The sequence below is a fragment of the Myotis brandtii genome, unplaced genomic scaffold (assembly GCF_000412655.1).
Source record: "Myotis brandtii unplaced genomic scaffold, ASM41265v1 scaffold589, whole genome shotgun sequence".
Taxonomy (NCBI): Eukaryota; Metazoa; Chordata; class Mammalia; order Chiroptera; family Vespertilionidae; genus Myotis; species Myotis brandtii.
Genome location: NW_005370220.1, coordinates 1,606,746 through 1,626,713, shown reverse-complemented (window position 1 = coordinate 1,626,713; position 19,968 = coordinate 1,606,746). Strand labels below are relative to the sequence as shown.

General features: G+C 44.2%; 1 protein-coding gene across 2 annotated transcripts in view; it reads right to left on the bottom strand.

Annotated features, from left to right (window-relative positions):
* The window catches only part of CDK5RAP2 (CDK5 regulatory subunit associated protein 2), a 157,074-nt gene that overhangs the window by 19,229 nt on the left and 117,877 nt on the right, over nt 1-19,968 (bottom strand). For both annotated transcript variants that reach the window (XM_014550189.1, XM_014550190.1), the window contains exons 25-28: nt 10,368-10,416; nt 7,668-7,840; nt 3,495-3,614; nt 1,308-1,424 (exon numbers count right to left, since the gene is read on the bottom strand). In XM_014550189.1, coding sequence (XP_014405675.1) covers nt 1,308-1,424; nt 3,495-3,614; nt 7,668-7,840; nt 10,368-10,416 — 459 coding nt within the window. The remainder of the gene's footprint in view (nt 1-1,307; nt 1,425-3,494; nt 3,615-7,667; nt 7,841-10,367; nt 10,417-19,968) is intronic.

Genomic DNA, 19,968 nt, shown 5'->3' with positions numbered 1-19,968 from the left:
CTCTCCCTTCCTCTCTGTAAAAAAATCAATAAAATATATTTTTTAAAAAAAAAGAAGGAAAGAAAAGGCTCTGCTCCTCTAAACCGGAGGCACCTTGGTTAATCCCTACTTATCCTCTAGACCAGCGGTTCTCAACCTGTGGGTCGAGACCCCTTTGGGGGTAAACGACCCTTTCACAGGGGTCGCTTAAGACTATCGGAAAACACATATATAATTACATATTGTTTTTGTGATTAATCACTATGCTTTAATTATGTTCAATTTGTAACAATGAAAATACATCCTGCATATCAGATATTTACATTATGATTCATAACAGTAGCAAAATTACAGTTATGAAGTAGCAATGAAAATAATTTTAAGGTTGGGGGTCACCACAACATGAGGAACTGTATTAAAGGGTCGCGGCATTAGGAAGGTTGAGAACCACTGCTCTAGACTCTGCTTCTGAAGACCAGCTTTCCCTGGCCAGGATGCTGTCTCCAGGATCCTATAGCTCCAAGTCTGCCTGCATCGTGGCTAGTCCACAGACTGGCCTGCTGTGTCTCCCATCAGACCACGAGGGAAAGGACCAGTTCTCAATTCATTTCTGTAACAGCATCCACACAGGCCCTGACAGAGAACTGGAGCCAGGAATGTTTGCTGAATGAAGGAATGATCTGCAGAAGCCCGAATTTCATCTCAAACAAAATCAGCATGAATAACGTCTAGGGAAAGTGAAATAAACTGGCCCACGTTTCAGCTCCACCACCTTCAAGCTCTGTGATCACAGTTCAGTCAATTCCTTAGGCCTGTCTCTTACCTGTGAAACAGGACTAATAACATATCATTCCAGAAACATTTTAAGTATTGAGAGGTAATGTAAGTGAAAGCTCTTGGGGGACAAAGCTCCAAACTGAAGGAATTAAGAGAAGGGATCTTTATAAGAAATACTGTGAAAACTTTCCTGACAGTGGGAAACCTCTGGTTGAGATGTGGCAGTAATATACTTCCAGGCCTTCTCTCTCCCACTGGGAGCTAAGACAGATGAGAGGTGGCTGGATAGAGGGGATGTGTAACAAGGGCAAAAAGCAACATTTACCGAGCTGAGGCTTTACAGTGTTTAATTGTCACTACAGCCCTGTGAGGTATTCCTGTTTTCCTGGTACAGCAAAGAATACAGAGATTCAGAAAGGTTAAGTGACCCACCCAAAGCCACAGAGCCACGGGAGATGAGCCTAGATTACTCCGAGTGCAGTGCCTGCATTCGTCCCATGCCACAGAAGGCGGTGGGGCTCCAGGCTGCAGGAGACCCCTTTAAGTCTTACCTCTCGATCCTCTAGCAAGCATTGTATTGAGGGCCTGGTTCTGCTTCCTCAGGAAACGAATTTCTGATGTCAGAGAATTATGCAGCTCTGAACCACAAGCAAAACTGTTTGAAGAACCTATAAAAACAAAAATATAGTGATTTATGCAGTCTCAAGGTCAGTAGAGAAGTTTCTAGAAAACAGCTTTAAATAATGAGGAAACATAAGAAAATCACTCTGTGAACTATATATGGTGCTACCAGAGCCCAAAGGGAGATAAGAGTGAGCTTGAAAGAGGAGGCAAGAGGGGCTCCCCCACATCCTCAGCATTACAGGAGCCATGCCTTTCTCAAACCTGCTCCCAAGGTGAACACTTGGCAGCAGGGGGAGGCGCAGTCACGTTTATTTCTTTGTCTCTCGGAGGCTGTGACAGCATGGTGAGAACAGCATGTCTTTCCACCAGCGTGAATACTTTATGAATGCCTTTTTGTAAACCTTCCTGTCAAAGTGAATTACTCTCCAGAGCAATTGCCTGCTCCATTATAGCTGGTGGCCATTTGAGCCCCCAAATAATTCTATAATTGGATTTGCTAGGGAAAATGTAAAACAGAATGAATCTAATTCGGGCATTACCAAGAGCGAATGTGAAGGGCCCAGGCGTGTATTTCTTTCCTGTGTTTGATGTGACTAATAACTCAGATTAATAAATTTCCCTGGGGCTGACAGGGGGGAGGATGCTGGATGCAGGTGGGAAGGGAGAGAGAGAGAGAGAGAGAGAGAGAGAGAGAGAGAGACAGAGAGACAGAGAGAGAGACAGAGAGAGAGAAAGAGAGAAAACACCATTTGGAACCAAACAGCAGCACGCACAGTACTCTGGAAAGATGTCCTTCTGACTGCGACAGGCTGGAGAGTAATGAGAACTGGACTAGGGTCCAAAGATTCAAGTTAAGGAGCTCTGTGCCAGCCGCAGCGAGCTCAGCGAGCTACCACTGAGTACATCTCTGATAAAGATGCAGAGCTTCGTCATCTCATCTCCAAAAATGGAATGACATCAGCATCCCCACCCTTTGCAGAGCGCTGCAAAGTTAAACTGGTAAAGTTACACAATAAATAAAATAAAACTGGTAATGATGAAGAAAACCACCATTTATTGAGAGAAGCTTAAGCAAGGCCCCATTCATAACACTGCCTCATTTAATCTCCGTGACTCTTATAAGATAATTAAGATGGGGAGAGCTGGGGAGATTTGCCCAAAGCCACAAACTAATCAACAGAAGCTCTGGGATCCACACCAGGAAGTCCGGCCCAAACAATCTCCCACTTTCCTGGGGCACAAAGCTGCTCTCAGACACATTCTTCACGAAATGAGGACACAGTCCTCGGAGCAAGAAGAAAAGATGTCCAAAATGTATTGTTTGAAGAAAAAGATGGAACAGAATAATGATACAAAGTATTCTACACCTTCAGGGTAAGTGAGAAAGGGAGTAAGAATATATATTTGGATTTACATTTTAAAAAACAAACACTGTTTAAGAACACAGAAGAAAACTAGCAGAAATGGGAGCAGAGAAGGGATAATAGGACTGATGGGTACAGAATGGAGGCATCAATTTTTGAATCATAATAATATCTTACCTATGGAAAAATATTTAAAGATTCTTCATGGAAAAATATCCCATTCAGAGCTAAGTGTGGCTATGCAGCATTATTGGTGACTTTTTGATTAGCATGTGAGATTTACGAGACTGCTAAAATGCTAATATTTTTATAATCCATTATTAAAAAGACAAAATACTGCTTTTTTGGTTTTAAATACCTATCTATTTCTGTACAGCTTCCAAAGGCAAATGAGGAGCCAACCACAATTCAAGGCGTCTGGGGGGCTGGCAGACTTCTCCAATGGCTGGGAAAGTAACATTTATCAAGTGACTACTATGTAAGGGGCTGTGGGGCTCTCTACTTAAGTTAGCTCACGTAATTCTCATCACAACAGGATAAAATGGAAATTACTATCCCCATTTTATAGAAAAGTGACTAAAACTGAAAGTCAGCAAGGTTAAGTGAGGGCACCCTGGAGGTAAGCAGCAGAGTCAGGGTTTGAACTGAAACCTCTCTGGCCACGAGTCCGATGCTCTTCCCAGTGCACAGAATGCTGATCCAGGCAATGAACACGCACAGACTGCGCCGGCTTGGGAAGGTCCTTCTTACCTTGATCAAACTCAAGCCCTTGCCGTTCCAACTGTCTCCGTAGCTTCTCATTTGTCTTAATAGATTCTTCTAAATGTTGCCTCAAACTTCGAATTTCCTGTATATGTTCCATTAGTAGGTCTACAGGAAGAAGGACAGTTTTTATTTACGGTCTGAAGCCCCTAGCAAAGTGAGTAATCTAGACTATGCAGTGATATTGAAATTCCAATGGCACTGGCTGTGCTAAGATAGTCAGCAACTGGCAATTCCTTCCTAGCAGGGGGAGGCTGAGCTGATGCCCACAGCCCACAGACACAGTTCTGTAACGATTCTCTGCAGCCCTCCACGAGAGAGATATTGTACATTGCATGGAAAAATTATATTCCATACAATTTTAATGCTAACTCTCATGCAGCCCTTTATTCTTCTAAATATCAAATATTAATTTAAAATCTTCCTTATGGTGAAACTAACAGATCGCTCTGAAGTCTGCCTGAATTGCCTAAGAGTTGATTAAACTACCTCCATTATGAATCCAGATATTTTCAGGACTAATTCTTTGAAAGGCTTATGTTATCCATTTATCACTTACTAATTTCAGTCTTAAAAACAAAACAATCAATACTCTTGATGTTAGTGAGAATGGTACAATCAAGAATACATCCTGTTAGCATGAGTATAATATGACTTTTTGGGACTGTTTTTATCATTAACCTTAGAAAGGTTCTTTCCAATGTCTTTTACCAAATAATTCTAATTCTAGGAACTTATTTAAGAGGTCACCAGAGCTGCTGACAACCATTTGCCAGATGCAAGAAAATGTTCTTTTTGACACTGTATGTAACAGCAAGAACTGAAAATAACTCAAATTATTAAATAAACTGTATTACATGCATTATGATGTAGTATTACACAGCTATTAAAAGTATATTATGATGACCTTATAGTACCATAGAAAAATATAGATACAAAATGGCTTATCAGTACAATCAAAGCTCTATTTAAAAACTTGCAGACAGGAAAGAGACATATACAAAAGAAGGAAATACACCGAAATATTCACAGAGATTGCCTTTGGGTATAGATTTTTGGTTTTTCAAAACTTCTATATTACATCTTAATATTATATTTAATAATATATAAAAATTTAAACTTCCCACATTTTCTAAAATGAGCATGTCATTTTTTTAGCCTCTGCCACACCTCACTTTAACAAAGAAGGAAGCTGAGCTCCAACCTAGAGGTGGGTTTCCAGAATCAGTGTTTAAAGCACAACCACATTAAGTATCCAAAGAAAAACTAAAGTCTTCAACTCATCAATTAGGGTACACTCCGTATGTCTTAGTAATGTTTACTTTAAAACATTATACTAAAGTTATGACCCAGTTTTAATTCCTCTAACACGACTTTCATTTAATAGTAGTACAATGTTACCGATCTTTTCCTAATTAAATAGCAATTTCGCCATGAATCTGAATGTTGATGAGATGACTTAATTCCCAAACCCTCAGCTATCTCCTATTAATGCCACCCGTGTGGCAAGCCATTTGCTGGACTGTCTGAGGCCCTCGCTGCAGCCCAGACTGAAGAACGGCCTGTCACAGACTCCCAGAGCGTCACGTCACGTCACCAAACCTGCTGCGCCTGCCTTGCTGCCCTGCACACCTTCCAGTGGCTGGTCAGGTCGGAGGGAGCCGGGAGCTTATTGCTCTGACTGCGGCCGTCCTTGCCAGTTCCTCCACGTTGCATGCTGCTGGCTTCTGCGGTAATAATCTCAGCAGCCAGCAGCCCAAGTCATCTTCTGCTGAGTCTGGCCGGGAGCTGGAATCATCACTTGGGCTTAAGGACACATTCCCAGTTGAACTGGACACCACTTGTTAATTATGCAGCCCTCACCAAGGAGAAGGAAACAGTATACTCGCCTTTACAGGTGGGAGAAAAATATCCATCCCTCCACAATAACACCCTTCTGACAAATGCTAACTCTTTAAAACCACAAATCCTGTTTAAGAGCAACCACCAAAAATACTCTGTACATCTTCTGACTAGTAATTCCAATTTACAGAATCTAGGTTAAGAAATGCCCTTCAATAAGGTGAAAGCTCATGTTCAAAGATATTCCCTACAGCACTGATCAAAATTGTGAGATTTCTGCAATGACTTAAATGTTCTGCAACAGGGAACATAAGAAAACCTGCAGTTCGGCCATTCAGCGGACTAAGCCAAAGCCAGTAAAAATGATGTTCTGTAACATGTTAGAAAGCTTATGATATAATGCTAAGTGAAAAACAAACAAACACAAAATTCCCTCTCCATTCAGATTATGAATATGACAAAAGGAAAAGGCAAATGCAAAGACTAAAATTCTGAAGACAAACCAAGAAAGTGAACAGTGAGTTTGCTCAAGGGTTCCAGTGAGCACCATCCCCATCAGGGGAGTGCCTGGGAACCCAGGAGGAGGGCATAAGCTCAAGGTCATGGGTCCTCAGAGGAATCAAAATTAAAGATTCCTGAATGGTTCTACACTGAAAAAAAACAGAGACTAGAAAAAAGAGGGACAGGCAAGAGGAAAAGTGGGAAGTGCCCAGCACCATAGAGGAGGGCTCTGAAGAACAGAATCTTAAGCATTCTGATGTTACGGAGCTGGCTTGCTGCATTGGGACCCGGCCCCTCCCGGCCCTCCCACCCTCAGTCAAGTTGACTCTTCCCACAAAGGCCTACGGTCCCGGGGTTTCTGGGAAAGGGACTGAGTTCCATGCCAACTGACAGTGCAGGAGGGATACTGGGGACCAAACAATTCATGGTCTGACCTAAATTAGAAGAAGGTAAATCGTACACAGAAATCGTAGCAGGGTACTGCCAGAAACCCAAAGAAAGCAAATCTAGGGGGCTAGCTACTGGAGGCCCCAGCTGAGACCCGAGTTACATCACGCATGTGTACTTCATGCTCTAGGTATGTTTTCAAACTATGCTCCTCAGGACCCTGAGTGTCCTAGGCGAGCCTGGGAGGCCACCAAGGGGACAAAGCCTCCACTCGGACTTTTTTACATACTGGACCCACATGTAAAGTTTCATCTGGAAAAAAAAAAAAAGCGAGGAGGGGGGAGTGGAGGATCTGTTGCTTAAAAAAAAAAAAAAGATGTAAAGTTTTTGAAAACCATTTTGCTATGTAATCAGGTGTCAACAAAGGACCTTAGCAAGGATATGCCAGTGTCTGACTTGCTCTCTGGGTCCACTCTGGGCTCCTTGCAAAAAACCCACTAGAAGAGAGACAAGAAGAAGTCAGCTGAGGTCCAGAGTCTACACCAGGGGTTAGAAAACTACAGCCCTGGGTCAAATACACCCACCCCTGTCTTGGTGAATAAAGTTTTATTGGAACCCAAACACAGCATTTGTTTACAGATTATCTATGGCTGCTTTTTACTGTAACAACAGGATTTAGTAATTGAAACAAAGAGCAAATGCCCCACAAAACCTAAAATATTTACTCTCTGGCCTTTTATAGGAAAACAGTGCCAGTCCCTGGTCTATCTGTTCTGGTCTATACTGTTCCTTGAACTTCTGAAATACACTGAATTATAAACACTAAGCCCTACCTAATACCCCAACAGGATGTAACGAAGACTGCAAATACCGAAGAGGTAAAGGGGGGCTTAGGGGCAGGTGGGGCCTCGGGAGGCTGATTCTGCCAACTGAACCCATGGCTCCACGATCAGAGGCAGGGCAAGGGGCTGACCCGTGGGCCAGGGCTTCCACGAAGAGAAACACAGCAGACTTACAGAATTACAAAATACCTAACAGGGGTTAGGTGATCTCTGGCATCTGTACAATTCAAAGCAGAAGAGTCTTCCTAGTGCCCCTGCCTTAGGAAGAGTTTGAAAGAAACAAAGGAAATGAACCAGAGTTTCCAGCCTGCCTACTTAGAAGAGCAAGGAAATAGCAAGTCATATAATAAGTCATCATTTAAAAAACAAAAATGGCTTTTCCCCAGTCACCAACACTGTCAACAACCCTAGCTTTCCCCAGTGATAAATGACACTCTGAGTGACCAGCTCTGGCCCACCCAGAATCTCCTTCCCTCAAAGAAATATTCAAATGTCACCACACTCTTGCTTACTACGGCAAGATGACACATTGTTGGTTAAACCAGGAAACCTTGGCTGTGTTTAAAATGCTTCGTAAAGCTTAGCTTACCTTGAGAAAAATTGTTCACCAAAACTGAAGTCCTCTCAGACTCGTTGTCTTGCTTCTGGTCTTGTGAGGAGGAGGACTTTTCGGACATTTCACCATCAGATAATGCGCGAGAGGCTGCAGGCTCAGGAGATTCAGGTAGAATATGTTGGTAGGGTAAGCTGTCTTCCTCAACCCTTGACCATGGGAGTGAGAGAGAAATCTGAGATCCCAAGCCAGGACCATGCCTTCAGAACACGTAAGATTCCTGGGCCCTTTGCTGGGTTGGAGCCCCTTTGCTTCCCTGGAGCATTTTCGGCAAGGACATTCAGAAGACAAAAAGGGCTCGGGGCTTGAGTCTGGAGCAGGGGGAGCACCACCATCTGGCTTGTGGGGGAGAGATCTGAAAGAGGACATCAGTCCATGGCATACCAGGCACTTGAGATGAACTATATTACTTGGTCCTCGCAGAAACCCTGTGAAGTAGGGAGTAGGATTCTCACCTAAAGTTGGGGGGACTGAGCCCCATATAAACTTGCCCGCTGTCTCACAGCTCCCAGGTGATGGGGTTCACATTTGAACCCAGGTCTGCCTGCCTTCGAGGCCCCAGGAGAATGAGACCAACCTAAACTCATGAAGTGGCCTTAGGGGTTTAAAAACCTCAAAACCCTTGTGGTCCAATATCTCCATTCTGGCAATCATCTGGTTATTAGCCTGTATTTCCCAAGGCAACCTAAGCCATGAGGAAAAACATCCTGAACTCTGTAAAAAGCCCATGTGAATCTCCATTATAGATAAGCTCCTTAATTTAAGCTCTTTTTTTCTCCCACTTTTTCCTATTACTTCTTGTCTCATTATTCATAAACTCAGACAAGAGCAAAGGACTCCAAAGCTGCGATGCATTCATTAACAGGTAAACACCAGATGCACCTTTGCTCAGACAGCGTGATGGATGCGTGGGCTTGCCGCTGCCTGGCAAAAGTGCGGAACGGGCCAAGAGCCCCCGTTTAATTAGCTAAGGAGTGGCCCATGTGAGTGCTAAGCCTACAGCTCAAACAGGTAGAACAGAAGGAAAGAAACAAGCCTGTCAGAAACGGAAGGGTGACACATGGTTGAGGAGGCTCCCTGCCTCCCTCCGCCCATTCTCCAAGAACCACCGTTGCCTTTCAGATGGCAAATCTGATCATGTGTAATGCCAGCTCACCCTCCTTCAAAGACTCCCCTCTTCCTACAGAACACATTTTGGACTCTTAACACAGTATTTGAGGATAAGCCCAACAAGGCCCTGCCTGCCTCTCTAGCCCCAACCTTCACATTCCATGCAGCAGCCACACTGCTTAAAGGGGCCACATCTCCTGTGCATCAAGAATGGACACTCTCCCAGCCCTCAATGCTCATCCTTTAGATCTCAGCAAAGACTGTCTCCGGTCTGGGAGGCCTTCCTTACCCTCCCACAGCCTGCCAATGGGGTGTGATCTGTTATTTTAAGGATGGAAGTGGAGGGCTGAACTGGGAATACTGCAGGGGGAGAGGAGTATTTCTTCTAAAGTTACAGAAACACTGATAGAAATGTCCTCCAGTGAGCAGTGATCACCTCCCTGCCTGCTTGCTGGTGGCCTTCATGATGCCAAATAAATTCTGCACCCCAGACTGGTCTCTATTTCTTTATTTTACCCCCAGGAGCCCAGAGGGCTGTAGTTCCAAAGAGGAGAGAAGTACTCACAGCCCTGTAGCATTCAGAACCTTTAACAAGAAAACAGAGGAGGGCAAGACCTTGACACTTCCAGTTGCCCAGAGGCAAGCTACGAGAGTATGCAATCCATTTAGTCCGTGAACATTTTCTGAATTCCAACTACATGCCAGATACCTGAGGTTGGAGCAGGTATAAAGGTATTAAAAACACAGTCTTTGCCCTTCAAAGGCAATGTGGAATAATAATAACAGCCCTGGTGTTGGAGTAGAACAGGCTCAAGTTCAAATCTCAGCTCTGCTCTTAATGGCAAGTATGCAACTCTGACCCTCAGGCTCCTCATTCAAAAATGAGAATAATAATGCTCACCTTGTAAGGCCAGAACTATTGAAAGTGAATGCCTAGGCAGGGGCTGACACATACCAATACCCAGTTAATGCTAGCTCCTTTCCTCTTTTGAGGAATTTGGGAGTAAAAGATGAATGCGGAAGTATTACAATACTGTGTGCTAAGTTCTGTAATGTAATTATGTGTCAAGTGCTACAGGAAGAACAACTGATCCTGAATGCAGTGGAGAGATGGGGGTGTCAGGAGGAGCCAGTTCATTTCCATGTGAACTGACTGCCATCATGGTCTAGAGCAGCAGTTGCCAACTGGTGGTCCGTGAGGTCTGAAAGGTTGGCAACAGCTGGTCAAGAGAACAACAGTCAGAAAAGCCTGGGATACATGATGGAAAGGAAAGATGGGTCAGACCAAGAAGGGGCTCAAATGGATTTATTCTGCAGGTACCAGGTGCCAACAGGAGAATGTGTCCTCTGGTTCACAGCACCTGGCAGAGTAACCTACTCAACTGGATGAAGGCTGCAGGACACACAGCATGACCCCTTGGTTTAGTGTGGCCATTCTCAGTTTCACAGGTGTTTATGCTTTATTTACAAGAAGCAGGAAACTACCAGGGGGAGGGAGCAGGAATACTAAAAACACCCGCAGACAAACCACACCTGCAGCCCTCTTACCAAACACTACACACTCACCTCTCTATCAGTTCACTCTGGGTACTCATGTCCACTCCTACTGATTTTCCTAGAAGCAGAAATAACATGAAGAAAAACATTTTTAAAAGGTGTTCCCTGATGATTTCTTGCTCACACGTTTGCAGAGACACTATCCCATCTGTTGAATCACTCTTTATAGCAACCCCGGGTATTTAAAGTAGGATTACCAAGAACATGGTTCAGACTACGACTCCTCATACTGTTCAGGTTCCAGTTCTAGCAAGACCGTGACAGCACTAAAGCTAAAAGCAGTGGCACAGGTGCAGGTTCTCGGTCCTTCTCTAAAACTCTGATACTAGCAGAATACATGCTCTTTATAGGAAACTGGAGGCCTGGTACATGAGATTCATGCACTGGGTGGGGGGGGGAGGGGAGTGGGGGGGAGTCCTCAGCCCAGCCTGTGCCCTCTCCCAGTCCAGGAGCCCTCGGGGGATGTCCGACTGATGGTTTAGGTTCGCTCTGCTCCCCACAGGGACCAGGCCTAAGCAATCAGTCGGACACCCTTAGCGCTGCTGTGGGGGCAGGAAAAGCTCCCACCACTGCCGCTGCCGCTGTGCTCACCAGCCTTGAGCCCAGCTTCTGGCTGAGCAGCGCTCCCCCTGTGGGAGCGCACTGACCACCAGGGGGCAGCTCCTGCGTTGAGCATCTGTTCTGCTATTTGGTCGATTTGCATATTAGTCTTTTATTATATAGGACAGGATGGGTAACAGAATCAAGAAAAAGATCACTGTCCTTCGGGTACCCACTATGCACATGTCACTGAATCCAGTCTCTTCCATTCTTTGTCCATGCATTTTGGCATGAGGATAGGATACTGTGACTGTATTTTTCACTTCATACTTATAAGCATTTCTCTTACTAAATGTGCTTTAGAAACATCCTTTTTAATGACCACATTAATATAGCATTATAGACATGCACATACAACAATTTTGCCAGTCCCATTTTGACATTTAGGTCATCTCCAATTTTTCACTTTTATAAAAAAAACGAAATAAACATCTTTGTGCATGCAGCTTTATCTGCATTTAAATTGTTTCCTAAGGAAAGGCTCTCAGAAGAGGGATTACTAGGGAAAGGAGTATATGATTACCGTTGAAAAAGCCAGTGTCTACAACAGGGGGATGACAAAAGAAAACAAAATGAAACAAAGCATAGCTGGGCAAAAGATCCTCCTCTCTCTCCTGCAGGTCCTCATTTGCTGTTTGAAAGGAGGCACCTGAGCCCAGATTTCAAAGAGACTAACAACTTTATTTGAAAAATACTTCAGAGCTCTGGAAACTGCAGACTGAGATGAGCTCTTTGAAGAAACTAACGTGTGGCTAAAGAACAAAACAAACCCTTCCATAGCCGAACTTGAAAAATGAGCCTACAATTAAACTACACCCACACACACCATTTTCAAAACGACTCCTAAAGGAGAGTTCCCAACACCACAGCCCCAGGAAAAGATCACTGGAGACTCGCACATTTGCTTTCTGTCTGTGGTTCCCACGAATGAACTCGCAAGCTGGCTGGAGGGCTGCCAGGGCTCCCCCTCCACGCGCCATGCCAGCCACTGGGCCGCAGGCCACAGCCCTATACCCTGTGCTTGAAAGTCACCTCCCACTGCAGGGCTCTGTGGGCACCAGAATAAGACAGGCCTGAGCAACCAGGAGCCGGGCCCTGAGGATGGTTCTTTAATAACCACTGATATTAAAGAACAGGCCTCACAACCATCCTCCAGGCCCAGTGTCAGTATCTCCATTTTACAAGTGAAAATCCAGGAGGTCTACTGCTTCCACTCTCTCACTCTGCCCAATGCACACTCTCACCTCCTTTCCTGCAGGTTCCTGTTTAGCAAGGGACACAGAAACATTCCCACACATCTCCACCACACATCCACGTCTCCATCTTCTCGCTTACATCCTGCAATGACATGCTATTTGGGCTCCCGGGAGGGGTTGACTGGCCCCTACCATGGTGGATGCTCCCAAGGGCTCCATCTCTCTGTTCTCCACATTCCTCCTCAAAGAGGGAATCTCTATTTGATTGGGTCAGGTTCCAAGACCAAAGCTAGAAGTCCCGACTGCAAGACCACCACGAACGGACAGGGACAACTGCATATCCAAAGAACAACTCAGCGTTCATCTCACACCTGCACTGGGGCTGCTCGCCAACTTTCAGCGGATGATGAGATTTGGGCCCTACAGACCCTGAGGAGGGGCCATCTGCTGCAGCCCAGCCTTCCAACGAGCTAGGTGTTCTACACACACCGGCCAGGCCAGCAGTAACTCCCACTTCACACTTACCATTGTTCTTTATGGGCACCATTCACTCCTCAGGAAGTTCTCAGGACAAGGGACCCTTGGTCTGGGGCAGATTTTAGGCATTCACAAACTGATCTCAAAACTATCAAAAACCTCTCAATTTCTAACAAAACTTATGACCAAAGAAGGAAGTGGCCTGATGCCACCAGCAGCAATGGGTTCTTCTTCTTCAAATAAGAGATCCTTTGAGGGGCTTGTGATGACTCCACAATTGCATTCCACCCGATCCCTATCACAACAGTGTTCTTTAAAACCAAATGACAAACTGCTATAGTGGGATTCACATGGCGATCATTACAGCTGATGCAGTGAATTTCTTGGTGGAAACTGCCTGCATACAGATCAAGGATACCATCTGTCAGGCTACTCCAAAAGCGGAGGAAGAATGTCATGAGCGCACTACTGCTGCCATCTCTCAGGTGAGTCTTATTGCCACCCCCAGAAGCTGTGTGCCAGCGAGGGGACTTCATCTTTCCAAATGAAAGGACATGTAGGTATTGAATCCATATGTGAACAAGCAAGAGAATTATTATGCAGGACAGACGTGTAATTGGTTGACCCATCTCCAGTTTCCTCTCTGCACTGATCCATCCTTGTACACTGCCATCATTTAAAAAGCTTCTTTTGAAACAGTACTCCCCAGCTCAAAAGCTACCAATTATGCAGAATTAAGATCAGATATCACAGCCTGGCAACTCCTACCTGACCCAAATGGGATGTGAACTCAAGTTGGTTTGGGTCCAAAGGTTTGGTTCTTTCCATCCCAGCACATGGCCTGCATCATAAGCCCAGATGTGACTGTCAGCTGGGTGCTACAAACAGCCCAGCAGTAAAGAGAAGGAACAAACTGGCTCTACTCGGGGGTAAACAAGGAAAGCTTCCTAGAAGGTAGACAGACTCTCTAGAAGTGGAGAGGCAGTAAAAGCTTCTAGAAAAGGACTGGTTTGAAGAGAGTCACAGAAGTGGGGACATGCAAGGCCTGACCCACAGAAACATTTGACCAAGACCCCTAATGTGACAGGAGTGTGAGACTCACGAAACCATGGTGGTCAGGAGGTTAGGGTGTGGAAGCAAATGTCTGAGCTCAAATCCAGACTCTGTCACTTCCTGTGTTACCCTGAGCAAGTAAATCAACCTCTCTGTTCCCCATTCATTAAATGAAGATAAAAAGTACCTCATAGGCTGAGCACAATGCCCAGAATATAGAAGCACTTGGAAATGACCAGCCTTCCTCATTGCTTCACCTTTATCATCATCATCATCATCATCATCATCATCATCTAGATCAGTGGTTCTCAACCTTCCTAATGCCGCAACCCTTTAATACAGTTTCTCATGTTGTGGTGACCCCCAACCATAAAATTATTTTCGTTGCTACTTCATAACTGTAATTTTGCTACTGTTATGAATCGTAATGTAAATATCTGATATGCAGGATGTATTTTCATTGTTACAAAATGAACATAATTAAAGCATAGTGATTAATCACAAAAACAATATGTATTTGTTATGGGGTGGGGCCACAACATTAGTAACAAAGAAACAGAATTTCCGCAGGATGAGGCCCAGAAATCAGGATTTTAAAAAGATTCTCAGGTGTTTCTAATGTGCAGCCAAGGTTGAGAACCACTGGTGTAAGGCCTTAAAAGAAATGTATTCATCCCTGCAGGCCAAGGAGAGCCAAGGGGAAGGATCCAGCAGCTGTCTACTCATGTGGCTAACCCTGGTGCACCTGGCAAGCACGCTCAGGAAAGGGATTATTTCATCTTCTTTGTACCTTCGCCAGGGCTCACTCAAACATCCCTGAAGACAAACACTGCCATCCCGATTTATGCTACTGGTCTTGGGAGGTACTATGCACAAGGAAATGGTGGGAAACCTGGGACTGCAACACCAGTTCCTGATCTATACGGGGGTCTCAGCCCATTTTTTTTTGTTTTTGTTTTTTTTATTATTGATTTCAGAGAGAGGAAGGGAAAGGGATGGAAAGATAGAAAATCAATGATGAAAATCATCGATCGGACCAGGAGAGTGAGATCGCCCTGGGCTTGTCAAGGTAAATAACAGAAAAATAAATCAAGGGGGTGGCTGAATGAGCAAGGGACTGCAGCAGGAGCATACTCCGTACTGGGGATCAAGCCCGCAACCCGGGTATGTGCCCTGACTGGGAATTAAACAGTGACCTCCTAATTCCGTGGTCGGTAAACCGTGGCTCGTGACCCACATGCAGCTCTTTGGTATTCAATTGATAAATGAATAAAGAGCAGAGCCACATTCAAGGGGCCAAAGAGCCGCATGTGCCTCGCGAGCTGCGGTTTGCCGAGCCTCGGTATGCCGACCACTGTCCTAGTTCATAGGTCAACACTCAACCACTGGGCCACACCAGCCAGACTCAGCCTGTTTTAAAAATCTAAGTTTTAGACCCTCACCCCAGAAAAGTGCACATACTCACAAAATCTACAAGGCCCCAGACCTACTCTTGTCAGCTCTCATAACCAGCATTAGGAAACCACACTATCACCCTGCTTCTTGGGTTCTACCAGTCAAATATTAACGAAGAAATAGCAAGGATGTGCACAGTGTTCATTACAATAGCCCCAAACTGAGAACAACCTGAATGTCCATCTAATGGGGATGACTAAATAAATGATGGTACATTCATACAAAAGAATGCTCGGTAGCAACCAGACCTAACAATGTAGAGCAATGCTTATCATCTGTAATTGAACAAAGGGAGAGATTACAAACAGTCCTACTTCCACAAAAAATACAAATATATATAAAAAAGGTCTGAAAATATTAAACGCCAGGGTGTTCATGTTTTGCGGTATAAATGGTGCAATTACAGGAGTATTTGCTTGCCTGTTATTCTACAATAAACATGTACTGCTTTGTATTAATAAAAAAAGACTATATTTAAATTTTTTAAGAACTCATGCTATGCCACTGCCTCAAATATAAAACTAGTCTGTGGTAAGCTCATTTCATAATTCAGGAGCCAGACCTTTGATAGCATCTAGGAAGGACCCACCTCTGTTCCATTTTATTCTCCAAGGAAAAGAGTTGCAATGAGGTTCCCGAGACCTTTGTGCCTTTGGAGAAGAAAATGAAGTTCTATGTTTGTGTTGTCTGCCAAGACTGAAATACTCCTGCTTTGCAGGAACAGAGAGTGGGATCTCCCCGGGCTTGTCAGGTAAATAACTAAAAAATAAATCAAGGGGGTGGCTGAACGAGCAAGGAAGGGCAGCTGGTGCCGGGCACTCTCTCTCAGCCCCACCTCCCGGGCCCAGGTGGAGGGCTTACAGGGGCAGATGGGAAGCACTGGGGCCCTGGAAGGTGCAGCTCCATCTTGAGGACCCGTTATTCCCCAATAATAAAATGAAAACTAGCTTATTTGGAAACCCTTCACCAGAAGAAAGCAGATTCCATAAAGCTGGGAAGCCAAGTGCCCCTACGCCCTGGCGGACCTCACAGGCCCCACAGATCTGGTCCTAGAGAATCATTCTGCCACCAGCCTTGCTGTTGGGCTCTTCAAAAAATCAAGGAAAAACATTCCCGGGGCTCAGAGGCCAAGCTACCCCATGTTCTATCTTGGAATTAAACTGAACATATGTAGCCCTTCCTGAACCATCTGTACCATAGGTTTCATGAAGAGAGAAGAACTGGGGTCAAATCCCAGTTCTGTGACTTTGAGCAACTGACTTTTTTCCTTTTTGAGGGCCAAGCTCCTCCGTCCACCAGGCTGTTCTGGAGACTGGGCCCCTAACTCACAAGCGCAGATCCTCGTGAGCACGCAGGACCTACAAGCCTCGCACTGTTTAATTTAACCCTCACGGCTCACACAGGAAAGCCTCTGATGTGAGCAGAGAATGGACTGCCCGGACTTACATTTCAAAAAGATTGCTGACTACTGTGTGGAAATGGACAGCAGTGGGACCAGGGTGGGAGTGCGGACCCAGGGAGAACAGGACTGCCATGACCCACGGGAGGTGGCAACGGCAATCTGGAGCTGTGGCAGCAGCAAGGGAGTGACCATTGGCCTGACTCTGAATCCAGGTTGAAGGGAGAGCTTCCAAGGGGCAGCCCTTGGGGTGGGTGCAGAACTGATTCACTGATATCATCTCAGAAACCAAAACTGCTGTGGGTTTGAGTGACATGCAGTCTGAAAACGGATCACTGGGTTCAGCAAGTGCAAGTTTTTAGTGACTCTGGCAAATGCCATCTGGACGGAAAGCTTGGCATGTCTGAGAGCCCCGATCCAGAGGGTTTAAGAGAGGAAGGGAGACTGCAAAGTAATACTAATGGACATAAAGAAAAGGGACAAAAATAATGACTTCATAGAAGCAATTTAAAAGAATGAAAGTTTTAACTTTGGAACCACATTAATGTTATTCATATTCAAAAAATAAAACTAAGTTAAATCAATAAGGACAGGGGAACCCTAAAATTGAATACAAACAGAAAGAAAACAAAAATCTGACTGTATTTCAAATGAATAACATAACAAGACTGTATGAAACCAAATAACTAAATTTAATACCTGACTAAACACCCTTAGCCTGAAAACAAGAATAACTATAAACAAATCCTGAACTCTTTTAGGTTTGTATTTCACCAGGGTATGGGCAAAGCGATTCTGGAACTCAGAGTGTATTATAGAATTAAGCAAATGAGCAGATATGTTGATATTGTGAGAGCCAGGAGAAGGGAAACACAAATATAGAAGCAAGAAAGGCAAAAAATAACACAGAGTGGATCTGAATAGAAATTGGAAGTACCACTGTGATTTTTTTAATATATTATACTAGAGCCTGGTGCACAAATTCATGCACAGGTCGGGTCCGGTGGCCAGCCCCAATCTGGGCTGATTGGGCCAGGCCGGCCAGGTGGAGGGGCCATGGGCAGTTGGCTGGCCAGCCCTGCCCCCTGGTCAAACTCCAGGTTGAACTCCCAGTCAAGGGGACAATTTGCATATTAGACTTTTATTATATAGGATACTTTTAAACATACATACTTTTTATACATATGTAGATGTATTGTGTGTATCAGTGTGTGTGTATATATATATATATGAACATATATCTTTGTTCTGTTGCTAAAGGACCTAGAAACAATTACACACCAGTAGCAATAAACACAGCCAGCACCAACTCTTGGTTTTTAAATGGCATTACCTTTTAAAATGAATCAGGGCTACTTAGAGAAATGGCTGATTCAGGGGGAAAGACAGAATAAAATGAGCTTGGAGCCCTGGCCAGTGTGGTTCAATTCCTGGTCAGGGTACATTACCTAGATTGGAGGTTCAGTCCCCAGTGGGACTGGCTATGGGAGGCCACTGATCCATGTTTCTCTTATACATCGATGTTTCCCTTTCTCTCTCTTTCTCTCCCCCTTTCCCTTTCTCTAAAATCAATAAAAACATATCCTCCAGTGAGAAAAAGAAAAGAAAGAAAAGAAAAAAGAAAAGAAAAGAAGAGAAAAGAAGAGAAAAGAAGCAAGCCAGCCTGGAACATCTTTTGGGCTAGGAAGTGCCCCCCAAAAAGATGGAGACATGTCAAAAGGAACTGCCACTTGTTGATTCTGGAACAATTTGAGCATTAATATGAATGATAAAATGGATAATACATAGTCCACTGAATAAAAGAAGAATCTACAAGTCAACACTGATAATAAACAAACAACTATATAAATAAAAGGAGATAAAGGGAGAATTCATCCTTATAACAGATGCCACCTAATAATAAATGAAGGAATGATGACATTAGAAAAAATGACCATGATAGCATCATCACAGTGATAAATGACTAAGGCAAGAATCCTCAATGGATGGTAAATCCCATGGAGAAAAGTCTGAAGAGGAATGAAATACTTCAGAGTTGCAAAGTATCCCTCATTAGTTACTTTTACATTACACAGGGAAATACTGTAAACTACAGTGAAGAAATCTGACAGCCATTACCTTAACTAGGAATTAAAGTTCCCACCACCAAAAATAGGACAAACTGATATCACGGGCCTCCTTAACATGACACCATGAGAACACAGTCATTTATGTAGTACTCTTGCCAAAGTCACGTAATGCATCTAATCTAATCATGAGGAAATAACCGATAATCCCAAATTGAGCAAGTGGCCAAACTCCTGAAATATATCATGAAAGATGAAAGGTGAACTACTCCAGACTAGCGGACACCAACAAGCTGGGACACCTAGATGTAGTGTGGGGGCTGGATCCTGGATCAAGATCGGGAATAAAACGCTCATAAAAGACATATTTTTTACTAAGCATGATTCCATTTACATGAAGTTCAAGAATAGACAAGACTAATCTATGGCAAGTCCAGAACAGTGGTTGCCTGTGGGATCATAAAAGACATTATTGAATCAATTACTGAAATCTGACTATAAAGTATATATTAGAAAATACTTTTTCCTGATTTTGATCATTGTGGTTAAGAGAATGGTCTTGGTCTGAAGTATCTAGGAAGACTGATGACACATGATATCATCAATCTACTCTCATAGGGTTAGGAAAAAAATAAGGTGTGTGTGTGTCCATATATATCCTATCCTATATAATAAAACCCTAATATGCAAATCAACCGAACAGCAGAACGACTGGTCGCTATGACGTGCACTGACCACCAGGAGGCAGACGCTCAATGTAGGAGCTGCCTTCTGGTGGTCAGTGCGCTCCCACAGGGGAGCACTACTCAGCCAGAAGCCTCACAGCTGAAACTCTTCCACCTCCGCTGCAGGCGGGCGGGAAGGAGCGAGAGGTCCCAGACTGTAAGAGCCCCAAATAGCGAGAGGGATGTCTGACTGCACCCTGAGGGATCGGGCCTAAGCCGGCAGGTGGACATCCCCTGAGGGGTCCCAGACTGCAAGAAGGCACAGGATGGGCTGAGAGACCCTCCCTCCTCCCCAGTGCACGAATGTCATGTACCAGGCCTCTAATATATATATATATATATACACACACACACACACATACATACACACACACATATACACACACACACACATACAGAGTGGCCAGATTATGACCACCTGATGTTTGTAGGCAAATTAGCTATAATATCGCACTGAAGTTGCTAGAGGGCCAGACCATTATAAATAGGGAAGCAGGTTGTTTACCATGACAGTATAAGTAATTTTTTTCTGAAGATATGGCTAAACAACGCGATTTAACAGCCTTTGAACGTGGGAGATATATATACATATAAATATAAATATATATAAATATATATATACACACACACACACACATA